The sequence below is a fragment of the Phallusia mammillata genome, chromosome 7 (assembly GCF_965637545.1).
Source record: "Phallusia mammillata chromosome 7, kaPhaMamm4.hap1.1, whole genome shotgun sequence".
NCBI classification, from domain to species: domain Eukaryota; kingdom Metazoa; phylum Chordata; class Ascidiacea; order Phlebobranchia; family Ascidiidae; genus Phallusia; species Phallusia mammillata.
The window spans coordinates 13,018,778-13,043,013 of record NC_137258.1 but is presented as its reverse complement, the minus strand read 5'-3'; the positions used below and the strand labels follow the sequence as shown (position 1 = coordinate 13,043,013).

Below are 24,236 nucleotides of genomic sequence, written 5' to 3'. Positions count from 1 at the left end.
GAAAACATTTTGCCGATGTATCCAGGGGATTAAACTAATTTAGTCGTTTTCATTGCTATATATTTGTATTTGATGCAAGGCAGTCAGAGATAATCCCCTGTCTTTAATATACCAAAATGTAGCAAATCACTTTCTCATAACTAGGTCTGCACTTACACTAGTGCAAGAAAACCTTTTGACTGTACGACTTTCAGATAGAAATCAACTAGGATTAGGCGGGTTGCATTTACCCACATTATTTTCTTATCAGGTGATAGGCAACCATGTAGGAATAAAAAATATTTGACAAAATATCTAAAAGCCACCAAACATTGACAGAATGACAGTTTTGCACCTTTTGAACAGTTAAACTTAAAATCTGTCACTGCAACCCTTATTTACACAAAAGCAAATCTGCTTTTACCAACCAATAACACTATGCTTTGGGGGTCTTGGCATCTTAACAAGTTAGAATGTAAGCAAGTTAAACAAGCAAATTGACTGTTTCTAAAATATATCATTTCATTCGTTTAATACAAATAAATTCTTGACTGTTTTAATTACAAATAAATGATTAATTTGAAAACAATAAAAACTGGTACCGGTGTTAAAAAATGCAACTTGTTATACTCATAAGAACAATATTAGGTAAACATGTGCATAACCATTGAAACAATTTGTAAAAATAAAATTGTTTATCACAGCACATGTATTTTCTGTTTCAATCCCTTTAGAAAAATGGCTGTACCAATTTACGGATTAATCACCATTTGAATTAAAAATATTTATCCAGGTATATATAAGCAAAGAATACATTCTGTTCAAAAGGCAGTTTTGAATGACTTAATGAGTCAGGGCTACATGACTGACAAAAAAAAAAACTTTTGAGAAAACCTTTCACAATAGTATGCATCAATTGAATGTTTCTCCCATTGTCACACGAGCTTCAATATATTCAATTCTCCGCTCCAGTGTTGTGAGTTTTTCATTTAAAGTTGCAAGTCTGGATCGACAAGACAAATCAAATCCATTCAAAAAGTCAGTTATTTTTTTAATACTGCTTGTTATGACTTCCACATATTCTCGGTTGGCCCAGTCTTTTTGGATTTGTTGTTGAATCTCATCTCCCCTACCCGCCATAGCAATCTGTTTGTATGTAAATTATATATTGTCACATATATGTTTTCAACAATACTGCTGCTACTGAGTCAATGCTACATACTGGACTGCTACGGTACTTCAGCAACAACAACAAAATGTAACTAAGTAAACCAAATGATAAGCCGAAGACAAATATTTCACATGTAAATGCAAGACACAACACTAAGTAATGTTAGCAGTCTTTACAAATTGCTTGAATGTAATGGCACGTGTATCACTTTATTTTGATAATCTTACAATATCAATGTTGACAGCATAATTTAGTTTTAAATAAATTACACATTAAGAGAAAAGTCATGTTTTGTGATATTATTAATGTCCTGCAATAGTCTCTTTGCTTACTGATGTACGAGGATATCTAGTAGATCTGTTTTGAAACTACTTACCAGAATGCAAGTTGGCAACTCAAAGATTTGCAAATCAGACCGAGTTTCCAAACAGTGACGTACCTGGTCAAAGCGTTACGCCTGAATAACCACTGTCTCAGAAAACAATGGAACAGCTTGAATGAACAGCGACCAGTAGTTAATTTCACCACTTTTTTGCCTATTTAAAACAAGTTTTTACTGCATTTGTACTGTAAATGAAGCGATTAAAAGCAATACTTGGTCTTGTCACGTAGGCCTACATACTGCTTTCGCTCAAACCGGGCGGCAATTGCCAGGGTTGGGTAACGAGTCTTATCTGTCGAGTCTCAAGTCAAGTCACTGGGGGTTTGAGTCCCAAATCAAGTCAAGTCATTAGGGGTTCGAGTCAAGGCAAGTACTAAAAAATTCTTGAAAGAAAGTTTTTAAAGGTTAGGATAGTCTTTTTTTTTGACCGGGTCATTGCGACACTTCTACCATTAAACTGACAGTGTAGGCAAGCCTGCCTCGATGACGACTTGTTAAAGGCGGCTACAGTGTAACCTATGATCTTCATTGCAAATTGTTTGGTAAGTTTGATCTTTGCATCTCCATAATAGCTGACTGATTAACAGCCCCACAGAGTGTCTCTTATTTCTTTGTATTCTTGAGTAAACGTTTCAAAGGCGAACGATTAAATCAGCTTCCACATCCCCAAAGGGAGAAAAATAGAAGAAAATAGACTACCAGATGACTAAAAATAGTCTAAGAATAGACCCAGAATTCACCGGCGACAAAGTCGAAAATAAGCTATATATAGTAGAGCAAAATATTGGCTATTGCGTGAAACCTTTTTTCCTTTAAGTTATAGAATTCATTTTTTGGCAAAGGTGCAATTTATAAAGTCATAGCGCCCTCGACCGAGCTGCTATGCTTCTTCTCAAGTACGAGCGGCTGTGTTCTACTTTAAACTTGAAACGGAAACGAAAGTATAAACAAGAGAAAGTATGCGTAATGATGAACAAACACCTTATGTTTGTGCAGAACATTCTAGAATAACAAAATGACTCAAAATATCTTATGACTTGCATGAGAACGGAAATACCAACACTTGCATCCAGTTATAAAGAGGTTAAACACTTCCCCTACATGTTGTGCAACATTATTGCAAACAACATGCTAACGTTAAACATAAACTTTGTGCACATTAATATCATGACCGCTACATGCAACAGTAATTCATTACAGCGAACATAACCCATCAACGGCGTCCCTTTCTTTTGAGTAGAGTCAACTTAAATGAAACACGTTAATTGACAATCATTAAACAGCGTGGACAAGAACGTCAAACCTTTGGGAGTTTTTAAAAACTTGAAGTTCACATTTTTACTGCATGCGCTAAGCTAGGCTAGACTAACGCGCTAGTGCAGGGGTGTCAAACCATAGATCAAACTCATGGGGTGCGCGGGCCACAATGCAGTTTGGAAATTATGCCGAGGGCCAGGGCCCTGGAGAGAAAAAAATATGCTGGTGCAAGTCAATTTCTGGGCCCCCCTTTGAACACTATTTATGTGCTGATGATCAAGCGTTTAATACGTTTATTCGCCAAAAGAATAAACGAAAGCTAGCTAGCCGCACTCATTAACAGCTTGGATAATAACGTCAAACCTTAACCTAAAATTCCTATATTTTTACTGCATGCACTATAGCGTTCGTACGGCAAAGTAAATGCTCAAAAGCAAATATTGGTCTTGACATGTACTGTGTTTGCTTAAACCAGGGGTCACCACAAACTTTTTTCAGCGCCAAGACATGGTATTTCTAAAATCCCAAAATCTGGTAATGCGACTGTTAAACTGTATAGTTCAGGGGTCGGCAACCTTTTGACGACGCGTGCCAAAGGCTGAATTTTAAGACCATGGCACGATAAAAACTATAAACAAGCAATGTAACAGGTTAAATAGTTACTTCAATATAAACACGCAAATCTGTTGGCGTGCCATAAAAAAACACCTAGCGTGCCAGCCTTGGCACGCGTGCCAGGGATTGCCGACCCCTGGTATAGTTAGTCTCATCTGACGAGCAATGTTTGTATATTACGTCACAAGTAACATAGGAAGGCAATTGTTTGCGCACAATTAACACTTGTAGTCTTGTCTGTGAAATAACAAACTAGCTTTGAATCAATCATAGGCATTGTAATCCTATGAAACTATAGGTAATATCAATTCCACATATCGCGACAGGAAAACTTTCGTAGGAAGTATTTTAATTTTTGAATGTTACAAAGTTATCAATACAATTTCGCAAACCAAAAAAATATGGTCGAGGGCCGGATGAAATGACCTCAAAAATATAAAATATATATACTCGGTATACCAACAAAAATACCTACAAATCGCACAGTAAAGTTCTGCTATTGTTTGGTTAAAGTCAACTGAACAGGTTATCTGGTAAAAGATTTCCTGTTTTTGTTGATATATCGAGTCAAGCCAAAATTAATATAGCCTATAACGAAACAACAAATGCTATTATAACGTCCGTAAAACTCACCAGCACTATGTAGTCAGCGCAAATGTGCAGCATTCTTACCACACAACGGACACAACTGTGGCACAAAAACGTAGAAACATCCAAAAGAGATCTCGCTACAATTCGCGCATGCACCAACGTATAACAGTCATAAAACTTGTTGCATAGAGTTGCACTACAAACAAATCAAACTCCACATTCGACAATCAGCAACATTTTTTCGTTTTAAAGCAATTTTAAAAACTTAATAATAATGGGCCCCCAAGACTCTCATGGGCCCCGGTGCGGCGCACCGGCTGCACCCCCCTCTCGTGGGGCCTGCCGAGGGCCGCATGTGATTTTTAATCAAGTTTTATACACTTAAACAACCTTTTCGCTACGACGGCCGCATCGCAGATCCTTATTTCACCAACAGCCGCCAATTATCTGCTGGTTTTTGTTTTAAAATTACAGATATAAAGGTTCATATCATATATATACCCAGATTTATACCCAGATTAATTTCCAACTTGATGCACAGATTGAGCTGCACAATGAGAAAATCAGTTTTAACTGTTAATTACGTCATAATCTATATTGTGACGCTTTTCGTACCTGTTTTTTCGCATTGTTTGCACACAATAGGCCTACAAAAAGTCTGACGCATATGGCTGCTATAGGCTGGTAATACTGTACTCTTTTCAGTAACACAAAATCTGTTTAGGGCAGTTTGAAAATCAAAAGGTTTGGCAAAGAAGTTTTAATTAAGCTTACATCACGGCCACCAGTACGTAGGCTATATTTTATTGTGGCCATACGGCCGCAGGTTGTACACCCTTGATTGAAACTTTGAGGAACGGTTTAATTAGTATCGTTTCTATTCATACTATATGAATTTGTATTAACAAATTAAATTTCGGTACATGTCTGTTTAAATAATAGCTTTCACTTCGAAACGTAAGAAAAATTCAGTATGATCAGATAAAAATCTGACAAAATACTACAATTGTTGTTGACTGTTCGTGGGCCGCATTGGAGGGCTTCATGGGCCGCGAGTTTGACAGGCCTGCGCTAGAGCGTTCGTGCAGTGAAGTACGCGATTGAAAGCAAATATTTGGACTTGACACGTCTGACTACGATGCCTAATGCCAGTCGAAAAAAAGTTTTTGCATTTAGAAGGGACTTCACATGCAAAAGGTACGAAGTTACGCAAGAATTTGGCAAAAATAACTATACGCATCGCACAGTAAACTGCTGCTGTTGTTTGATTGATGCCAAATGCTGTTATATCTGAACATGTCATCTGAAAATTTCTTTTTTGTTAAATAACGAGTCCGAGTCCGAGTCAAGTCAATACTGTTACGAGTCCAAGTTAAGTCGAGTCTTTTCACAGCTGAGACTCGAGCCAAGTCAATTTTTTGAAAACGTGACTCGAGTCGAGTCACTGACTCGAGTCTCCCCATCACTGGCAATTGCAACGCTTAATGTCAGCAGAAGAAAGTTTTTGCATGCAGAAGTGACGACGTTACGTGAAAATTAGGCAAAAATACTCCTACGCATCGCACAGTAAAGTTGTGCTGTTGTTTGATTGATGCCAACTGAACAGGTTATCCGTTAAGAAATTATCTTTTTGTTGGTGGTACGAGTTTGTTCATATTATTTTTTCTGTTTTTCTTTTTTGTTTTCATTTATGCGTGATTCAAATTCATTTACTACACTCAAAGAACAAAAAAATACCTACGATTTGGCCTTTTACAACTGGTAGCCTATTGGGTAGGTAGATCATAGAGCAGCACCTAGCAAAACACAATATGTTTTTCGTATTTCAAGCAACAACTTTAAATGATATTTTACAAGTCGTCGAATTGACGTCTGAACTGAGACGTGACTACAACCAAAGCCGTGGCGCAAATAACATCTGATTAAAAAACGACATTAACGTCATTTTGAAAAACGACATTAACGTCACGTTGTAAACATGACGTTCGTGTGACATAATTGTTGCGACAAAAAAAATAATGTAATAGTATTAGGATGCATTCAATAATAAATAAAATGACTTATCTAAACATATGGTCCTGGTATATGGTCCTACCCTAATCGTTGACACTTCCCGCCGGCACCCACCGCTATTGTTATAGACCTGTGTGCGCCTGTTTCACTTAAGCTTGTTTTGGTTTAAAGTTCGGTCCGTTTTCTGAAAATTCCTCGATTTCTTATTTTATTGGTTTTAACTATTTTACCGTGTTTGTTTTTTAGCGCTTACCTTTTCATCGATTTTCAGGCACTGATGATTCCATAAATAAATATAGATTCCTTTCTGAACTAACAGGTTAAACTGGCAAGGCTGATTTTGCATACTGGTGTATAATCTGCTATACAAAATCGTACAAAAATTTAAGTAAATGTGCATCCCATATGTCAGTATTTACCAAACTTTCTGATATTTTTTTTATTTTTTTTTTCACGGGGTTCGAACCCAGGACACTCCCGGGGACGAATCCCGATCAATTTTTTTATGTCTGTATGTGGGTCAGGCACGCCAGATACAATAGCGTAAATTTAAATAACTGTGCATGGGCGCCATCTATCGGTATTTAGCAAACTTTCTGTTGTGCGTTTTTATGTCAGTAGCTCCACCCACCAAGGTCTACATAAAACCAAAAAACTCTATAACCGCTATACCAGTGTTTCTTAACCTTTTTCGGATCACGAACCCCTAAAACATTCTTTGAAAAGCTATGGACCCCTTTGCAAGGATTTAATCAACATAGCTATGGTAAGAAGAGCTGAAAACTCCGCCTCACAAAGATAGGTTGTAGCAAAAGGCATAAAAGCAGCCATGGTCCTTTTTTTAACAGGATACACAGCAAAAAGCACATATACTGCAATGCCAGAAGCTTACAATAGTAAAGTAGCCGTTATGTATTATTGCATCGCAAGGGCAGTTTTGCATGTTTGGCTGCCGTTGTGGCCTGATCAAGTGGAAACCTTATGGGCAGAGGAAAATACGTGGATTTTCGTTTCACGGACCCCTTAATGCATCTTATCGGACCCCTTGGAGGTTCATGGACCCCGGGTTAGGAACCCCTGCTCTATAGAGTTCTTTGATAAAACACAAGTTGTCGAACCCATTGTTACGCAATAAAGACTATGGAACTATCTTGTTTTCAAAGTGATACAGCGGTTTTAGGAAAATAACACATAAAGATTTTTCAAACTGGAGAGCTTAAACGCGAAGTTGATTCGCCAAATTTAAAGAAAATTTCACGTTCTAACATTTCAACGTAATATAACACGTTAAATTGCTTTTTTTCATGTAAATTTGGCCCTAATATTTCACATAAACTTTAAATGTGTGCATTAAGCGTGCATTACCACGATCAAATGTTAGAACCTAAAAGTTTTATTTCGATTTGGCCTAGCAAATTCGCGTTAAAGCCCACCAATTTGTAAAAATCAGACAATTTATGTGTTTTTTCCTATACCTGCTGTATTAATTTGGACACAAAATGGCGTCCCTGAGGCTGTATCGCGAAATAATGGGTTGGACTATTTGTGTTTATATGTATACTTTGCCACTCACAAGAGGGGTGTGCAGACCGTCAGAGCCCATGAATTTTAAATTGTAAAACTGAAATAAGCCACAACAATAATCCAAAGTCAGTTTGTGACTTCACAGACAAAAACATTCAGTTTAAACTCGTCACATTTTCTCCTCACGCCACACAGGTTTAGAGATATTTGCAATACGGTTTTCTAAACTCAACGAAATTGTTCAAATATATACACCGCCATACATAACAACGAGTTTACCAAATTAACATCACTCACCAACTCCTGGTTTTTGCGCAGGTTGAAGGGCAATATTTCTTTTTCAAAAATTTGCACGAGCAATTCAACGTCTGCACGCTACAACATGTAACTTATAAAGCTACAACATGCAACACAATACTGCCACAAGAAGGTTTACTAACTTTATTAAGATATCCCAAGGTTTACTAACGTACGAGGTACGAAACATCCCAAGATTTGCACAAAAATCCCAAGTTAATATCATTCAATTAAATACGAATACTTTCATTTCTGAACATATTGCTTTTGTGCATAATGGACGTTTGTTACTGCAGCTTAGAAATATATGTTTAGTATTCTATGGTACCACAAGTTATTTGCGTTACTATAGTTTAGAAACCGCCACATGGCTACTGCAAATTACAGCAAAGGCACCAAAAATGGTTTACTAGTTAAGATGGAACAGGCACAAGGCTCGAACACTAACTTGATGATGTTCTATTACAGAAATCGTCATTTCAAAAGATTTGATCAGCAGCTAAAGATAATTTTTGCAGCAATTTTTGGAATTTCACAAACGTGTCTACTTTGGGTTCCTGTGTTAGTAGCTCTACCTGAGTTCAGTATTCTTTCACCAGTGGGAAATTGTATACACGCAATGGAAAATTGTACCAGTCTATGGTACTTAAATTGAAAAATTTTACCAGTCTATGGTACTTAAATTCTATGGTACTAAATGTGGTGAATGTTATTTCTATGTTGTGTTCCGGTTTACCTTGTTCCGTTTTTCCTTTTCGTTACGTCCCGTTACTTCCTTCCGGTCATTATAATGTGTTTTAAACACTATAGTGTTTTGTCTCGTTAGCGGTAGGATGTCTAGTTTTCTCTTGCGTTTGGGCTTATTCGTTTTCTACATTTCCTGAGTCATTTATTGTTTGTGTTGCAGATACATTGCTGTATTTTTAATTTAATAAAGCCAGAGTTACATTAACTCCTCAATGGTCATCACAGTTGTGTTAAGATTTACTCGGATTTCTGATGTGACTATTTGGTCACCAAGTGGAGTTTTTTCCATGAAAAAAATTCGAACTTGGTGCTTGAGTTTACCGAAAAACGATTTTTTCCTCTGGCGTAACAAAGAACATTGCGCGCAAAATGTATACCCAAGATGACCGAGGGGTTACTGCAACCCCTTATGTTCACAAGGTTTCGGGAAGCGTTTTCGTCTGCCGTGCGACATTTGTCGTATGCACTCTAAACACGAAGTTTGCTGCAACGTGGAAAGCGCTAGTAATCATCGTCCCGTTTAAGAGATCTACTTGGATATTTTAATTAAACTATTGATTTTGTTTTTATTGATCTACTTGGATAGAAACTGACACATACATATTTTGGTGGGCTTTGCAACACGGAGTCAATATAGTGAAGGAATATAACAGCACTTATTGCAGCTGAGAAGTGTATGCGAAAAATTATAAGTCTTCTCATATCATACACTTAATTTACAAAATTTATTTGACGACTGCATGTGAAGCGTGATTGGAATCTTTCAAACAGTGTCACAAAATCTGATCAAAACATTTCACCGCCAGTTTTGGCCATCTTGATTTCATGTTTTCGGCCACAAGCTTTGCTCTAAGATGTAAATCTGTTTTCTCAATGTAAACAAACGAAATGTTTAGATCCGTCATCAGTTGTCTCATTATTTGGTCATATTCCAATAATTCTTCAAAAGTTGAATTAATCCTAACACGGTCATATTCCAAAAACGGCTTGTGTGGCTTGATGACGAAAACAAGCGCTTCATTGGCGTCTTGCAACCTGTAAATAAGATAAGACACCCTTATGTACGCATCATGTCCGATGTATAGATAGAAAAAGCTCACATACATTTTAATCATGGTGTTCACATGTTCCAACTCCATAGCATTTTTTATCCCGTCAATTTTGGCAAACATCTGCAAGTAACAAATAGGATCCAAAGGCCCACGATCACTAATAAAGAGTGTATCTGTAGCTGTGTTATAAAAAAATAGATGCGTTATGGAAACGAAGCAACCGACCAAAATTGAAAGAACAATGCAAGACGTGGCTCGGTCATAAAATACTATTTTTTGAAGTTATATGTCGCTAGATCAATTGCAAAAACTTAAAACATCTATTATGTTCTGCTTTCCCAATGGCTACTGATACCTTTGCTGTGACGAGCTTTTTCGAGTTTTGCATGCTGTGCCTTTAGAATGTTGTAGTTTAGTGATTGGAACATTGCATCATCGTCTTCGAAACCCTAAAAAGGAGAATCGGTTTGTTGACGGAATGTTTTTTGTTCAGATAACTGTTGTTTTGCGGATTTTTTTCAAATTTAATATGAATATACTGGTTTCTATTTTAAAAAGCAACCCAAGTTCTGTTTCGGATAAGGTATGTTACAGGTTTAAACCGGTGCATTTTGCAGGCTAGTCGGTTTTCCTGTTGACGGTATAATTATGCCATTTCGAATTCAAAAAACAAACTGGGATGATTGTGCTTACATCAACGATTTTATCCGCGGTCAGAATTTCACGGGCAACTTCTGACAAAAGTGCTGGTGATTGATTTTCTATCAATAAATGCTTTCCCAAATAATTCCATAGGGTTGTTTTACCGACAGAATGAGCTCCACAGATAAACACCCACTTCATTCTTTTACCGAATTTTTGCAACCAAGCCGTACGTAAGGTTTTCCTTTTTTTGAACAAGAGTTGTATTGAGTTACAGCGCCGATCGTGTATATAAAACCTAAAATTATTGTACAGCTAAATCTATGTTTTCAAAATTGCAGACAGCACCATAACTAGGGTTGCCATCGACTTGAAACCAAAAATAAGGACAATCGAAAAATTAGATTTTCATACGACACGAAACAAACGTTTTGAACAAATCTTTGCACTTATACATATCATTGGCAATATTTTGGTCGGAAACAAGCTGTTCCAGCAACTCCTTGTTCGTAGAAAGTACTTCGTGCATCTCACAACAGCTCAGGTCTAGGTTAACTTTTACTTGTAGCAGGGATTTGACTAGTAATTGATGAAAATAAGACAAAATAAGGACTCAATTCAAAAATAAGGACATTTCTTATAAATAAGGACTACGACAAGGACTAAGGACTATTTTCTAAGACATAACCCCCCAAAATAAGGACAAATCTTAGGAATAAGGACGGTATTGCAACCCTGACCATAACAAAAAGAAATTACAATGGAATTCATACACGATCATGGCTGTATATGCCTTTCGCATAAATCAATCGACTCGCGTAGGTACTCAAGCTACCGTCATACAAATCGTCGCGCCGCAAAATTATATTGCAATGAAAAATAATATTCATAGCCGCATACCAAACGCTGGGAAATTGAAATCACCAAGGTTAATAACTTGTACTGCATAACAACAGTGGTCTCGCAGTGTTAATGATTAAATATCAAAGCTACGTCCGAACTCCGAACACGCCCTTAACTGTTATTTGACTCAAACCGTGTTGATGTTCGTTCAACGCGCGCCTTCAATACTGCTAACTTCATTATTTTTTACTATAATAATTGTAAAACCGAGACTTATATAGCATGTATAAACCATGTGCAATCCAATATGCAAATATACATCTTTACAGTTAAAATCTGAATCACCTCTAAGCAGTGATGGGGAGACTCGAGTCAGTGACTCGACCCGAGAACGACTTGAGTCACCTTTTCAAAGACTTGACTCGACTTGACTCGGACTCGTTATTTCACCAGTTTATTGTGCGATGCGCCGTTTTTTTGGCAAATTTTCACGTAACGTCGTCGCTTCTGCATGCAAAAACTTTTTTCCGTTGCAGTAGTTGCAGTAACCACCTGTTTTAAGCGAATACAGCACATATATAGGTGTCAAGACCAAGTATTTGCTTTTAATCGCCTACTTTACTGTACGAAAGCTCTAGCGCGCTGGTCTAGCGCATGCAGCAAAAATATGAATTTTAGGTTTTTTAGAACTCTAACGGTTTGACGTTCTTGTCCACGCTGTTTAATGATTGTCAATTGACGTGTTTCATTAAAGTTGGACTCCATACTCAAAGAAGGGGAGCGCCGTTGATGGGTTATGCTCGTTGTAATGAATTAGTGTTGTGCTATGGCCAACGCGTCGCGATAAACCGTTCCAAAAGATTAACTATCCTAACCATTCAAAAGTTCCGTTCGAGAACTTTTTAGGACTTGCCTTGACTCGAACCCCTAATGTCTTGACTTGACTTGAGACTCGACTGATAGGACTAGTCACCCAAACCTGCCTTTAAGTAAAGCCTTTCTACTTTTTGTTGATACATTTTGGATACTATTATGAATCTTTCTACCACTTTCGTTTTGAGTATAGAATATTTACCTTACAGATTTTAGCTCATAGGGTTGCCATATTTTATGATACACAATCCCTGACAAAATTTATCTCGGTTGCGTTAACCCAGTTTTTCTCAAACTTTTTCGTTATTTTTTCTGAACGGTCCCTTTGCCATTATTTCGAGGGCTCGCGGTGCGTGAGCTTGAATGTGTATTTTAGAAAAACGAAAGTTGATTGCAGGATTTTAGCTAGTTATGCGAAATTGCGCATAACAATGATCCAAATCTGACATCACAGACAAGACAAAAAGCATTACAATTGTGCGCGAACAATTGCATTTTTGTTAGTTGTCATGCAATAAAGCCTATTGTTTAACAATGGAGACGGTCGATTCTCACTTTCACTTTGATTAAAACTTATTCAGTTGCACAAACTGACGCCAAATAAGAATATAGAATTACTTCCACCTTTTCGCGGTTCCCGCAAAATGCCCTAAACCCTAAAGGACCGCGGACTCCAGTTTGGGAACCGCTGCGTTAACATTTTTTGTGATCTAATTCTAAACACTTCTATTCCGGAATAAATTTAGAATATTCGAAAGTCACAAGGACGGCGACAATAGAAAACGTTAGATACGATACTCTGATCCTTGTCAATTAACTTTCTGCTTAGGCTTCTGTTTAGTCAAGTTTATTAGGCTAAGCTCACTACTCTCACTATCCTTGAAAAGTTGAAACAATAAGCACATATATCAGGGGTCGCCAACCTTTACCACTCAAAAAAACGTTCGGACCAATTTCACACAGAAAAAACAAACAAACAATGGGAGGCACAAAGACCTTTTTAAATTTGAAATAAAATGCCACTGTAAAAACGTTTTTATGTCTCACGACATTTTACTTTTTGTTGTTAGTTAATTCCTTGCATATTAGGTACACAGTTAAAGCAAATGAAATTTCCCACGGGGTGACACTAAAACGCTGAATGGGCGGGACGGGCGGAATGGAGGGCGGGACGTCGTGAAAACCGCTAAATATCGGGTTAAATTGCTGACGGTTGGAGCTATCAAGGTTGGGATAAGGTTTTATAATAGAAAATCATTACAAAAAAATCCGCCGAACACTACATTCCGCGCCCGAAACGTCCCGCCATAGCATTTTTGCCTAATGTCAGGAAATAGTTGAATAAGTTTTAGGCAGGGACATTTTTTGATTCATATACTATTATAAAACCTCAACCCAACCCTAATAGCACTAACCGTCAGCAATTTACCCGATATTGAGCGGTTTCCGCGACGTCCCGCCCATTCAGCGTTTTAGTGTCACCCTTTCCCACGTTCCAACGAAGCTTCAAATGCTGTGTTTTCTTGAGACGCGAATTTTTATTGGTGTATTTAACGCGTATTGTTAGACAACTAATAACAAACAGGTATTGTTACGCTCGCACACACACACACACACACACACTGCAAATCAAAACAGTAACCTGCGCGCCGCCAGTTTACCTCTTTACGTTTCATGGTATAGAAGCGGTTGTAGCTAACTACCAGAAACTTTCTCCGTTGGTACATTAATTTCATAGTATATATATATATAATTCCTAACTTTTAAGTACATTTTATCATTTCTCCCTGACGCAGATTTAAACACTAAATTCCCTGACATGTCATGGAAAATCCTGACGAACGGCAACCCTAAGCTAGCACATTCCTCAAAACTGAACAACCACAAAACTCCGTCGCACACTGCTGCTAACATAATGATGCCGAAAAAGTAGTTTCTTGAACATGGGGGAACCCCGTACGAAAGAATGTTGTTTCGCTCAGTTTTTAGAATTGCTGAATTGGCTTCCTTGCAGCGAATTGCGCCCCTGTAATCATAGTTATGTGTCTCAATATTTACGCTCGCTAAACATGGTCATAGAGGTGTGTGATTACTTTAGTTTTGTCCATAGCCCCTGCCGTCACGCTGCGTAATCCAAATAATGACTTTTGTTTTTCAACTTTTTCAAACGACAATGGCCAGACGAACTAACTAATTCCACTGTTTCTATTCTAGCTATACTGTCAAGGGTTATATCAAACTGGTTGGGCAAATCAATGCTCTACGATAATAAGTTAACTGACCACGTTAACTCAGCAAGTTACAGCAATATCCCTCGATCAGTCTTACTAACGCCACAAAAACAGTTTAGCGAACAAGAGTCAGATAACAAGAATTATAAAACGAACGTATACAAACGATGTGTAATGTATAGTTTTAATTATTTACAATAGCACGGTTGTGCAAAATGTGCAAAACAATATACGATGTTAAACTTTTCAACCATTACCAATCAGCCGACATATTTCAAAATCGTTCAGTTTTTTTACAAAACGTCGTCAGTGATGCAGGTCGTCTTTTGAATAAAACATGCTGCAAGACCAAAGCTGTTTTACACTGGCCTTGTATCGCTAGTAGTCGAACAAACGTTTGAGCTGATTTGCAAGGGAGACGGCATTTGGCCACTTTGGAGTTCTTTCCACTTGAATCCATAAAACCACTCATGGGAACGAATCTAAGTAAAAAAAATAAAGTTTTGCTAAGATACTTCGTGCAATTTCAAATTTAACAGCATTTCACCTCTTCGCCAAGCCTTCGTTCCGGTTCTCGATAACACAAGCCTCGTACAAACGATTTAGTCACGTGATCCACAATGTTGGGAAATGCTACTTCTGAAAGTAAATTATTTAGTTGGAATTTTTAGATATGTAGTAGAAACAAACAATGCAGATGCGATTTTAGTACAACATCAATCTATCTTTTGGCTGTTTTAACACCTCAAATCCGCTTCATGGTAGAACACCTCACTAGTATATGGTACAATTGCGTATCAATAATAATAGTCATTGCATAAAAGGTACCTGTTATCCCGCGCAAAGTTGCCTTGTGAGTATCAATTAACGCAAGTCGTCGAAACGGAGATCGGCAAGTCAGAAGTTCATAAGCAACGACACCCAATGAAAAAAAGTCGGCGTTGTACGAATGTCCTGTGTGCATCAAAACCTCTGGTGCAATGTACCTGTGAACGACGATTGTTACGCATTTGCCCAACATGAATATACTTTCAAAATGTTATTACGTTGTCCCAAGTAAACAGGAAAGCCCTATGAAAAAAGACAAGCGAATTCTGATTTTAAACCAACGTACTTGTATGTTTTTTTTTATTTCCTTTGACGTTAACTTATTGTCGTGCAATGACCACAATAAATTTAAAACACGCAGCATCATCTCATCGTAAATTAAATGAAAAGCGTTATGTTAATTGCATGTAAAATACTAGTGGAACGACACATCAGAATTAGAATGGCGATTAAAAGCAGTGCGATCACTTGCAGTTTAGAAAGCAGTTTTATGAAAGTTGAAAGCGAGAACGAGAATGTGATGCGTAATAGATATCTTACCCAGGAGTTCCACAAAAAGTATATGTCGATTCTTTCGATGAACCGAGAACTTTGCAAAATCCAAGATCAGCAACTTTGGCCACACCTAAAAAATATTGCTGGATAAAGGGAGAGAAAACGTACATATCCTACCTAATATTCAACCTTTAAAAATTAATGCTTTCTAAACATTTATATATTTTGTACGTGTATCGAATATGAAATCTATTATAAATCATGATGAAATCGGGTAATTTTGAAATTATTTGTTTCTGCAAGAGGACAATATAAGTAAACGAAACTTATTTTTCACCTACATACCATGATAACCAATAAGAATGTTTTCAGTTTTGATATCGCGGTGAATCACGTGGAGAGTATTATGAAGATAGTCGAGTGCCTCTGTTACGCAACCAATGACGTAACGCGCTAAGCTGCAACGCATTTGGCCGTGTCGTTCCAAATACGAAAACATATCACCGTGGAGGCATGCTTCGATCAATAAAAACACGTGATTCGACGAAAAAAACGTTCGGTAGAGCCTTGGTATAAATCTGTGGAGAAAGGCATGGTGAAGCTAAAAAATTATCCATTCAATAACACTGATAAATTTGATAACACGTTTTTTACCTCGAATGCGACAAGGACAACACATGCTTCTCTGCTTCAAATTGCTGTTCTTGCTTAGGTTCGGAAAATAGTTTCTTGCTGACTTTTTTCAGTGCGTACAAATTTCTTTCATCCTCCCTTAAAAATAAACAACCTTATACATTCTAAGGGACACAAGTAACGGACTTGAATAGTAGCTTTACTGAGAACAAAATTGCCAATGATGTAGAATAAAACGTAGTCATGTAGGCCAGTGGTCGTCAACCCATGGGTCGCGACCCCAAGTGGGGTCGCCTAAACTTTTTCTGGGGTCGCAATAAGCTGAATTTAACGTATTGCATTTTAAAATTGATTACAGAAAATGAAACTAATATTATGTTCTTTTAGATCACAACTTTTGCTCTTGTTTTTTAGTAGCCTACAGCTTGCTACCTCTTGTTGCAATTAAATCGTGGTTGTGGAAAAACAGAAAATGCCTTTATCGCGTAACAATGGGTTTCGACAACGTGTATTATGACTCAACACTATAAGTTTGTATTATTTAAGGTGACACCAGAACGAGTGAATAGTAATGCAACGTACCCAACTATGCCAAGTTTTTCTTATCCCGTTTTCAACCACGTAGCTGTGTGAAGCAGGATTTAGTGCAATGAGTGTATTAAAAACTAAACATCGTAATCGATTGGAAGTGAAGCATGACATGCGGTTAAGCTTGTGCAAAGTCAAGTCGTGGCTTCAAAAAAACTAAATGTTGAACAATTTGACAAGTTTGTGTTCCTAAAATTGGGTTTATGTCTTAAATGAAACGCCTTAAAAAGTTTTTTCGCAATACTTTTGTATAGTCATTTTTTCGTAATACTTCTGTATCGCCATATTTGTTCAGCATTACTTAAAACATTTTTCTCAGTGTTGAAAAAAATCATGTAAATTCGCATGGGGTCGCATGTAAATTCTCATTTCATTTTCCCTTAAATTGGGGTCGCCTATAAAAAAGGTTGAAGACCACTGATGTAGGCTACACATTCGGACGCATAACCGATTGGATTTTCATGAATACCTTTGAAGTTGAACTAAATCAACCTTGGCAAATCCGCCGCCACCGAGATTTCGAATGTGAATAAAATCTGTCAGTGAAACTTCGCTTAGTCTCCAAAAGTCATCAGATCGGAACTGTGATGGCAACGAGCGACTGTTTCCTTTCTTTTTGCCAAGGTTATTGTTTTCTCTGTCGCAATACCAAGATGCCCGATTCCGTTTGTCCAAATTACCTCTGTAGTTGCTGTCAACATCCGAACTGAAGCCACTGTCCACTGAACTTTCCTCCCATTGGCATTGAGCCACGTTCATCACGACAAAACAGATTATTATATTTTCTTAATATGTTGGTTTTATGTATTTTTTTCTTTCTGTGCGCATAAAGTAAACTGTAAGAATTATATTGTCAAACAAAGCTTTTACGCAAACTGCAGCTAAACTTCTAGTTCAGTCGAAGTCGGTACACCCGACACCATGTTATCACGTGAAACCTTCGTGAGAAGCCTTGAAATGTATTTACACACTTGTCAAACGCCCCGGGCGAAACCATTATGACGCTTCGGGTTTGTTTTCAACATGCACGAGCACAATCGCCGTGACAGATCGGCTATTTGCATTTTGTGCGTTTTCAGTATTTTTTAAACTTGGCAATACTTCCATTAAATATTATGTTAGATATGTTTCTAGCAAAGTCAAACTAGCATTTTTAGAACAAATCAAAAACCAAACACAAAACAATGCACCGAAACTAATAGTTTTTTGGTGTATAGTACAATTAATGACGAACGAGTTTGATGGATGATATTCCTAAAACTCTATTGCAATTGATTTGCAGTAAAACAAAAAGTGCTTGTGACGTATACAATACGTTAAAAATATGACGTCCCTTTAAAATGGAAATTACCAGAAAAAATGAAACGAAAAAATTGAAAGTTTTTGAGCCTAATTGTGGATGCTGTAACTATGTTTTCACAAACGTTGCACTTGGAATACACTTAAATGCACAATGTAAGAGTGTAGGCGTGTGTTTAAATGCCAACATAGCATGATTTTTCCCGCGTATTGCTTTTTATCCCGCGCATATTATTAGGGAAAAGGTACTAACACTGGAACTCACACTACATCGGTTTGCTAATTTCCGCTAAGTGACGCAAAACAATTTTCGAACGCAAATTGTGTACAAATGCTGACGGTGGGCAGGAACTTGGCCGAATGGCCTGGCGCGCCTGACCCATATACAGACACAAAAAACCTTGATCGGGATTCGTCCCCGGGAGTGTCCTGGGTTCGAACCCCGTGAAAAAAAAATAATAATAATAAAAAAAAAATGCTGACGGTGGGCAGGAATTTGGCAGAATGGTCCGGCGCGCCTGACCTATATATACAGACATATTGGTTCGAACCCCGTGATAGAAAAAAAAATGCTGACGGTTGAACTTGGCCGAATGGTCCGGCGCGCCTGACCCATATTAAAGACACAAAAAAAAACTAATCGGGTTTCGTCTCCGGAAGTGTACTTGGTTCGAACCCCGTTATAGAAAAAAAATGGTGACGGTTGAACTTGGCCGAATGGTCCGGAGCGCCTGACCCATACACAGACATAAAAAAACGATCGGGATTCGTCCCCGGTAGTGTCCTGGGTTCGAACCCCGTGAAAAAAATGCTGACGGTTAGGGCTATAAAAAAGGTTTTTATTTGGGGCTTAGGTTTCATAATAATAATGACGATATAATCCACTAAAATTCCAGTTCCTAACTTGAAACTAACTTCCTAACTCTATCCCAGTTACACTGTTAATAATTTAAAAAAATGTCTTCTTTGCGCCATTTATCAGTAGAAATTATCAAACCGGGGTACAGTGTGTTCCAGTGTTAGTAATATAAGGATGAACCCATCAGGCGTTTTCATTAATATCAGCTGTTTATTTTTTGCAACCAGATTTTTTTTATTGCTCTTATTAGGATTTGGCCTGTGTGTAAAAATAAATGTACTTATGTCCATATCATGAGCGCCGGCACGTAAGATTAAGAGAGGGCACATGTCCCCGTCCCGCCTTGGCAATTAAATGTACCTCTTTGTCGAAAAAACTGATAAATGAAAAAGTATTCTGCATGAGGAAGTGAGGAGAGAAAGTCAGTGACTTTAACGATGTCTGCCTTATTTACGTTTCTGGTATTTTTCTCCCGGCGAACATAGTCTATGTGCAATAAATGATTAACTATACAATGTGCTCTTTGATAACCCTCTGCTTGGCTGGACAAAACACCGTAACAAAGTTTGCGAATGCTTTTGCCCCGAGGCCTGATTACCCTGTGTTCCGCTTGACACTTTTTATTGTTAGAGGATTTAATATAGCGGTTAGATCTTAGCAAATGGGCGATGTTAAGTACCGAATCTTATCGGAATAAAGTCGAGAAGTTTGTGTCAAGTCAATTCTTTTGGAAGTTTAATTTAGTTAATATTATGAGTATATCGTCAAACACTGTTTTGTTACGGTCGCTTTGCTTGCTTTGTACCATATGTCCGCTACTCCTGCTGTAACCAGTAGGCCTGCTAGGCCTGCCTCTCGCAAAGATTTGCAAGTGGAGGGCATACATAATGATCAAGGAGTTTGGATGTAACTGGAAATTCAGGTCCAAAAAACATCAAAAACCAGAAGCCGGTAGCGTATATTTGCAAGTAAATGTTAACAAAATCGCAAAGTCCACGTTTGTCTATATACGTTTAACAGATAAGCCTACCCAAACTCATATTAAGTTGAGCAACCTCGCAATTCATAGGTTTTGTAATTACAACGCGGAACTCCCACGCTGGAAATCGCTAATTACCTATTCGCAGAAGATGGCAAGCCCAGACCTTCCGCAAACGAACAAAGTGTTGTTATTGTTGCGGCACACATGAACAAAAACTCTTCGCTTTCAATAAAGCAGGCATGAATTTACTTTTCTAGTGGGGAAATACCCTTTGACAAGACAAAAGTTGTGCGCTTTGTATCGTTAGTTTCTGTTGCCTCACATCTTAAAGCGACAGTAAATTCGGGTCAGTTTACTTGAATTTATTTTGCACATTATAGAATCAGACAAGGGGATTCTACAAACTCATTTTCGGATAATAGAGGACGCTTGAAAGCAAAAAGGGGAAATATGAAAAATATGTCGAGTAGGCTATGTCCAGCATCAGAAAAAAGCTTTGGTAGCAGTAAGGTTCTAAAATTCTGTGGTAATCATGGTCGACTATATGAGTATGGGATAGTAGTTAGTAGCCAATGATGTAATTTGGGGTCATCAATATGTGTAAGGTCATCAATACATATGAAATTGAAGTGAGTTGATTAACGTTTTTTTTTTTTGTTATCACATAAATCACAGAACCCAAATCCAGACCTTTTTTCTTTGATTACTGACTTCGTATCGACATAATCACAAACATGAAGTGGGTTTTTATCTGTGGACCCCAATCGGTCGGAAAAACTACTCTGTGCAAACTGTTGACGGAAAATTTGAAGATCGAAAATCATTCACCACAAGTGTTGTCAGAAGTAGCACGAGAGGTCTTAAAGGTTAACAACATAACTAACGTAAGCTTTTAATATTTTTCACATTGACATACGTCGTTTCACATTGTAAATCAATATATTTTATTGTCAGGTGACTACGAAAAACGTTTCGGATTTTTGTGAACTCAATTTTCTGATTTTAAAAGCACAGCATATGAAACATATAGAAATCGAAAAAGGTGAAGGTGGGAAAACAACCCTGAACTTAAAAATTATCTACAGTTTATAGTTTACAAATACTCTTACCAAATCAACGCTATACTACGCTGCTTTAAAAAGTTTGCGAATAACGCTTACTGAAGGAGTCAAATTAATCATGTGCGAATGTTCACACCTTTTCTGCACAAATCAAACGAAGCGTGTACACAGAATTTGGCTGAAAACCCCAAAAATGTTCGAAAAAAATGTGCGAAATCAGTCAAAAGATTATAAGAAATTGTTTTTAGCACGCTGTGTGTTTTTACGGGGTGAGCACGGATGCTCTCTGAAATACGGCTTATACTGAGTGACGTATGACAACATAGGACTTGATCCATTTATAGAGTTTATTTTGTTGAGGATGTATTTTACTGAAAACTTTCTGGCTGCCGTACTAACAAAAACATTTGTGTTAGAGGTCAGCACTCTTTGCATAAGTGACCGAGGTCCTTTGGATCCAATTTGCTACTTAAAATTGTTTGTTGGAGATGGCGAGGCACGAAAGGCTTTTGAACTAGATTACGTGCGGGATATGGTGAAGAGGTATGTTAATTCGCAATATAACTTAAGCAACACTATTTCCTACGTTGTATTTCTGCAGCCAAAAGGACGCAAAGCAGTCTCTGATTTTTGTGGTGAAACCTCAAATACAGTTTGTCGAATGTGATAATGTAAGAGTAAACACAAGCTTTAAAGAAATGATGGAATATGATGAAATAATGAGGCACTTGATGACACAACTTCGTATTTCCTTTGTGTACATTGAGGAATCGGATTTAAGTATGAGAGGACGGATTGTGGCGGAGAACATCAAAAAAAGATGGCCCTTACTTGCAGTAAAGTATGCTGAAAAGGAAATCCAATGATTTGTTATCATGAGCCTGTTTGTTAGATTTTGTTGGAAAAAGATGTTTTCCTCCTTTGTAGACACTGACTTAGAAGCGATTTGGTTTAAATATTTTTCATCTTGAGTAAAAGATGGAAAAAAAATGCAAGATGACAAAGAATAAATTGTAGATATATTAGATACCCAATTCATACTTTCGGTGTATGAAATTAAAACATTATAAGCGCTACGTATACGGCTGCTATAGTACGTACACACTAATCATTCATTAACCACGGAGATAGCAATTATCACCCACCAAAATTCCTTTCCTGTGTTGCTCTTTATCTCGTTTTCAACTGTTATTTTATTGCTGCAAAATAAACCAAGAAAGGAAAGGTACCAACAAGATAAGACATAAACTAAGTCATATTCGCGACAATCAAGCGTCTGCATCGAATGGCTTGTCAAAATAAAGTGCATCAAAATATTAAAAAAAGTATTGTTGTTTTTAAAAAAGGTCGTGCCAGCTCTAAAATTTCGAAACGGTGCTCGATGAGTTTGATTGGCAACAAATACAACGGCTTTTTTTGCTTTCGTATTTAAGAATTGACTTGAGTGGTAAAAAATAGAAGGCAAATTAGTATGCAGTTGTATATTTTAGGATCGAAATAAATTGCTTTATTAGTGGTTAGCGCTAGTTGCGTTAATGCTGTAGGCCCTATAGTCCAGGGCAGTGGTGGGATTCAATTTTTTTGTTAGTCGGTTCTATCACAAAAGTCATATTTTTCAGCCGGTTCTGTCACTGCTGTAGTCATATATCTTTTCTCCCAACCGTTTGAAAGCGTGGTCGACTTTTTTTGCCAACTTAACAGTTTTTTGTTGCAATTCTTACTCTGACTTCAAAACAGCAGAAAAGCCGTTAAAACAGCAGAAAGCCGCTTAGAAAGCTCCCTGGTACCACATGTTGGGATCAGACATGGGGTCGAATACACGCGTCCTGTATTCGAATACTTTACGAATACCTGCATGACTGTATTCGAATTCATGAATACTTTGGTGATTTTTGAGTGACAGCAATTCGAATGGTATTCGAATAAAACGAGTCAAGTATTTGTATTCATGAATTGTTGACCAAACTACAACGACATGTAATTCGAATACTATTCGAATAAACCAAACCATGTATTCGTATTCATGAATACTTACACTCTTTTTGAATTTCAGCAACTCGAATTGTATTCGAATAATGCCAGTAAAGCATTTGTATTCACGAATTGTTTCGTAATGTTAAGGTGACAGCAATTCGAATTGTATTCGAATAAAACGGTTCAAGTATTTGTATTCATGAATAGTTGACCAAAAAACAACAACGTGTAATTCGAATACTATTCGAATAAACCCCAAGTGTGTACTCGTATTCATGAATACTTCCTTCCTTTTCAGATGTAGCAATTCGAATTGTATTCGAAATAATAGTTCTAGTTATTTGTATTCACGAATTGTTCAGTCGTTGTAAGAAGCCAACAATTCGAATAGCATTCGAATGCACCGATTCGGGTATTTGTAGTTGTGGAAAATAAAAGAAATAAAAGCGCCCCGAAACTCAAATGGTATTCGAACAAAAAGTAACATTTGGGTTTATGAATTGCAAATTTATTGGTGAAAATGTAAACCAACGAGCTTTGTTTTGCCACATTAGCTTGACTGATGTAATTAACATGAGATTTTCGCTGCACAATCACGCTATGTGCTGAGAACAAACTAATGTTGCAAGCTTTATAACACAATTCCATTTATGTAACGTCACAAACAAACTTCTATGTGTCATTGTTTCGTAACATAAACAAAACTTGTCAAATCAGGTCACAGATCATTGCCAATTTGAATTGTATTCGAATCTATTTGGCAAAAATATGTGGCAACATATTCTCGATTACTCTTAGTCTGGAGGTAATTGACAATTCGAATTGTATTCGTAAAAATGTAGTCATGTATTCGATTTTACGAATTGTTACGTTGCCAAAGACTGACAACAATTCGAATTGTATTCGTAAAAATGTAGTCATGTATTCGATTTTACGAATTGTTACGTTGCCGAAGGCCGACAACAATTCGAATTGTATTCGTAAAAAATTATCGTGTATTCTAATTTGCAAATTCTTAAGTTGGCAAAGACCTACAACAATTCGAATTGTATTCGAATGAATTAATTCAAGCTTTTGTATTCGTGAATTGTCACTCAAAAATTAACATCAACAATTCGAATTGTATTCATGCACTATCGAATGAAAGCCAAAATCATTCGAATACAGCAGGAAGGTGGTAAAACCTGTATTCGAATGCATTCGAATACGAATGACGAATACGAATTGCCCCATGTCTGGTTGGGATCCACTTTTTAAATGAACCGCTTTACATCCCAGTTGTAATAGTGTTGTGATGTGT

General features: G+C 37.3%; 4 protein-coding genes across 5 annotated transcripts; 1 reads left to right on the top strand and 3 right to left on the bottom strand.

Moving 5' to 3' along the window:
• Nucleotides 1-519: 519 nt before the first annotated feature.
• LOC145238234 (putative protein BRICK1) lies at nt 520-1,687 on the bottom strand. Its single transcript, XM_080101344.1, has 2 exons — nt 1,590-1,687; nt 520-1,125 (listed from the first exon to the last, which is right to left on the bottom strand). Exon 2 carries the CDS (start codon nt 1,117-1,119, stop codon nt 892-894), a length of 228 nt encoding a protein of 75 aa, XP_079957470.1. The 5' UTR covers nt 1,120-1,125; nt 1,590-1,687; the 3' UTR covers nt 520-891.
• Nucleotides 1,688-9,325: 7,638 nt separating this feature from the next.
• On the bottom strand, nt 9,326-10,519 carry LOC145239005 (uncharacterized). The gene is made up of 4 exons (XM_080102302.1): nt 10,322-10,519; nt 9,984-10,077; nt 9,681-9,807; nt 9,326-9,611 (listed from the first exon to the last, which is right to left on the bottom strand). Exons 1-4 carry the CDS (start codon nt 10,469-10,471, stop codon nt 9,350-9,352), a joined length of 633 nt encoding a protein of 210 aa, XP_079958428.1. The 5' UTR covers nt 10,472-10,519; the 3' UTR covers nt 9,326-9,349.
• A 3,868-nt stretch (nt 10,520-14,387) lies between these two features.
• Nucleotides 14,388-17,639, bottom strand: LOC145239258 (cGMP-dependent protein kinase 1-like). The gene is made up of 7 exons (XM_080102558.1): nt 17,231-17,639; nt 16,195-16,311; nt 15,886-16,118; nt 15,586-15,670; nt 15,046-15,203; nt 14,765-14,856; nt 14,388-14,699 (listed from the first exon to the last, which is right to left on the bottom strand). Exons 1-7 carry the CDS (start codon nt 17,518-17,520, stop codon nt 14,577-14,579), a joined length of 1,098 nt encoding a protein of 365 aa, XP_079958684.1. The 5' UTR covers nt 17,521-17,639; the 3' UTR covers nt 14,388-14,576.
• Nucleotides 17,640-20,571: 2,932 nt separating this feature from the next.
• LOC145238733 (uncharacterized) lies at nt 20,572-22,287 on the top strand. 2 transcript variants are annotated; one of them, XM_080101981.1, is made up of 4 exons: nt 20,572-20,785; nt 20,856-20,949; nt 21,379-21,505; nt 21,564-22,287. In XM_080101981.1, the coding sequence occupies exons 1-4, from the start codon at nt 20,636-20,638 to the stop codon at nt 21,826-21,828; spliced, it is 636 nt and encodes a 211-aa protein (XP_079958107.1). In that variant the 5' UTR covers nt 20,572-20,635; the 3' UTR covers nt 21,829-22,287. The 2 variants fall into 2 exon arrangements, with proteins under 2 accessions (XP_079958107.1, XP_079958109.1); XM_080101983.1 differs by having other exon boundaries at nt 20,856-20,943; nt 21,564-22,286.
• Nucleotides 22,288-24,236: the final 1,949 nt, after the last annotated feature.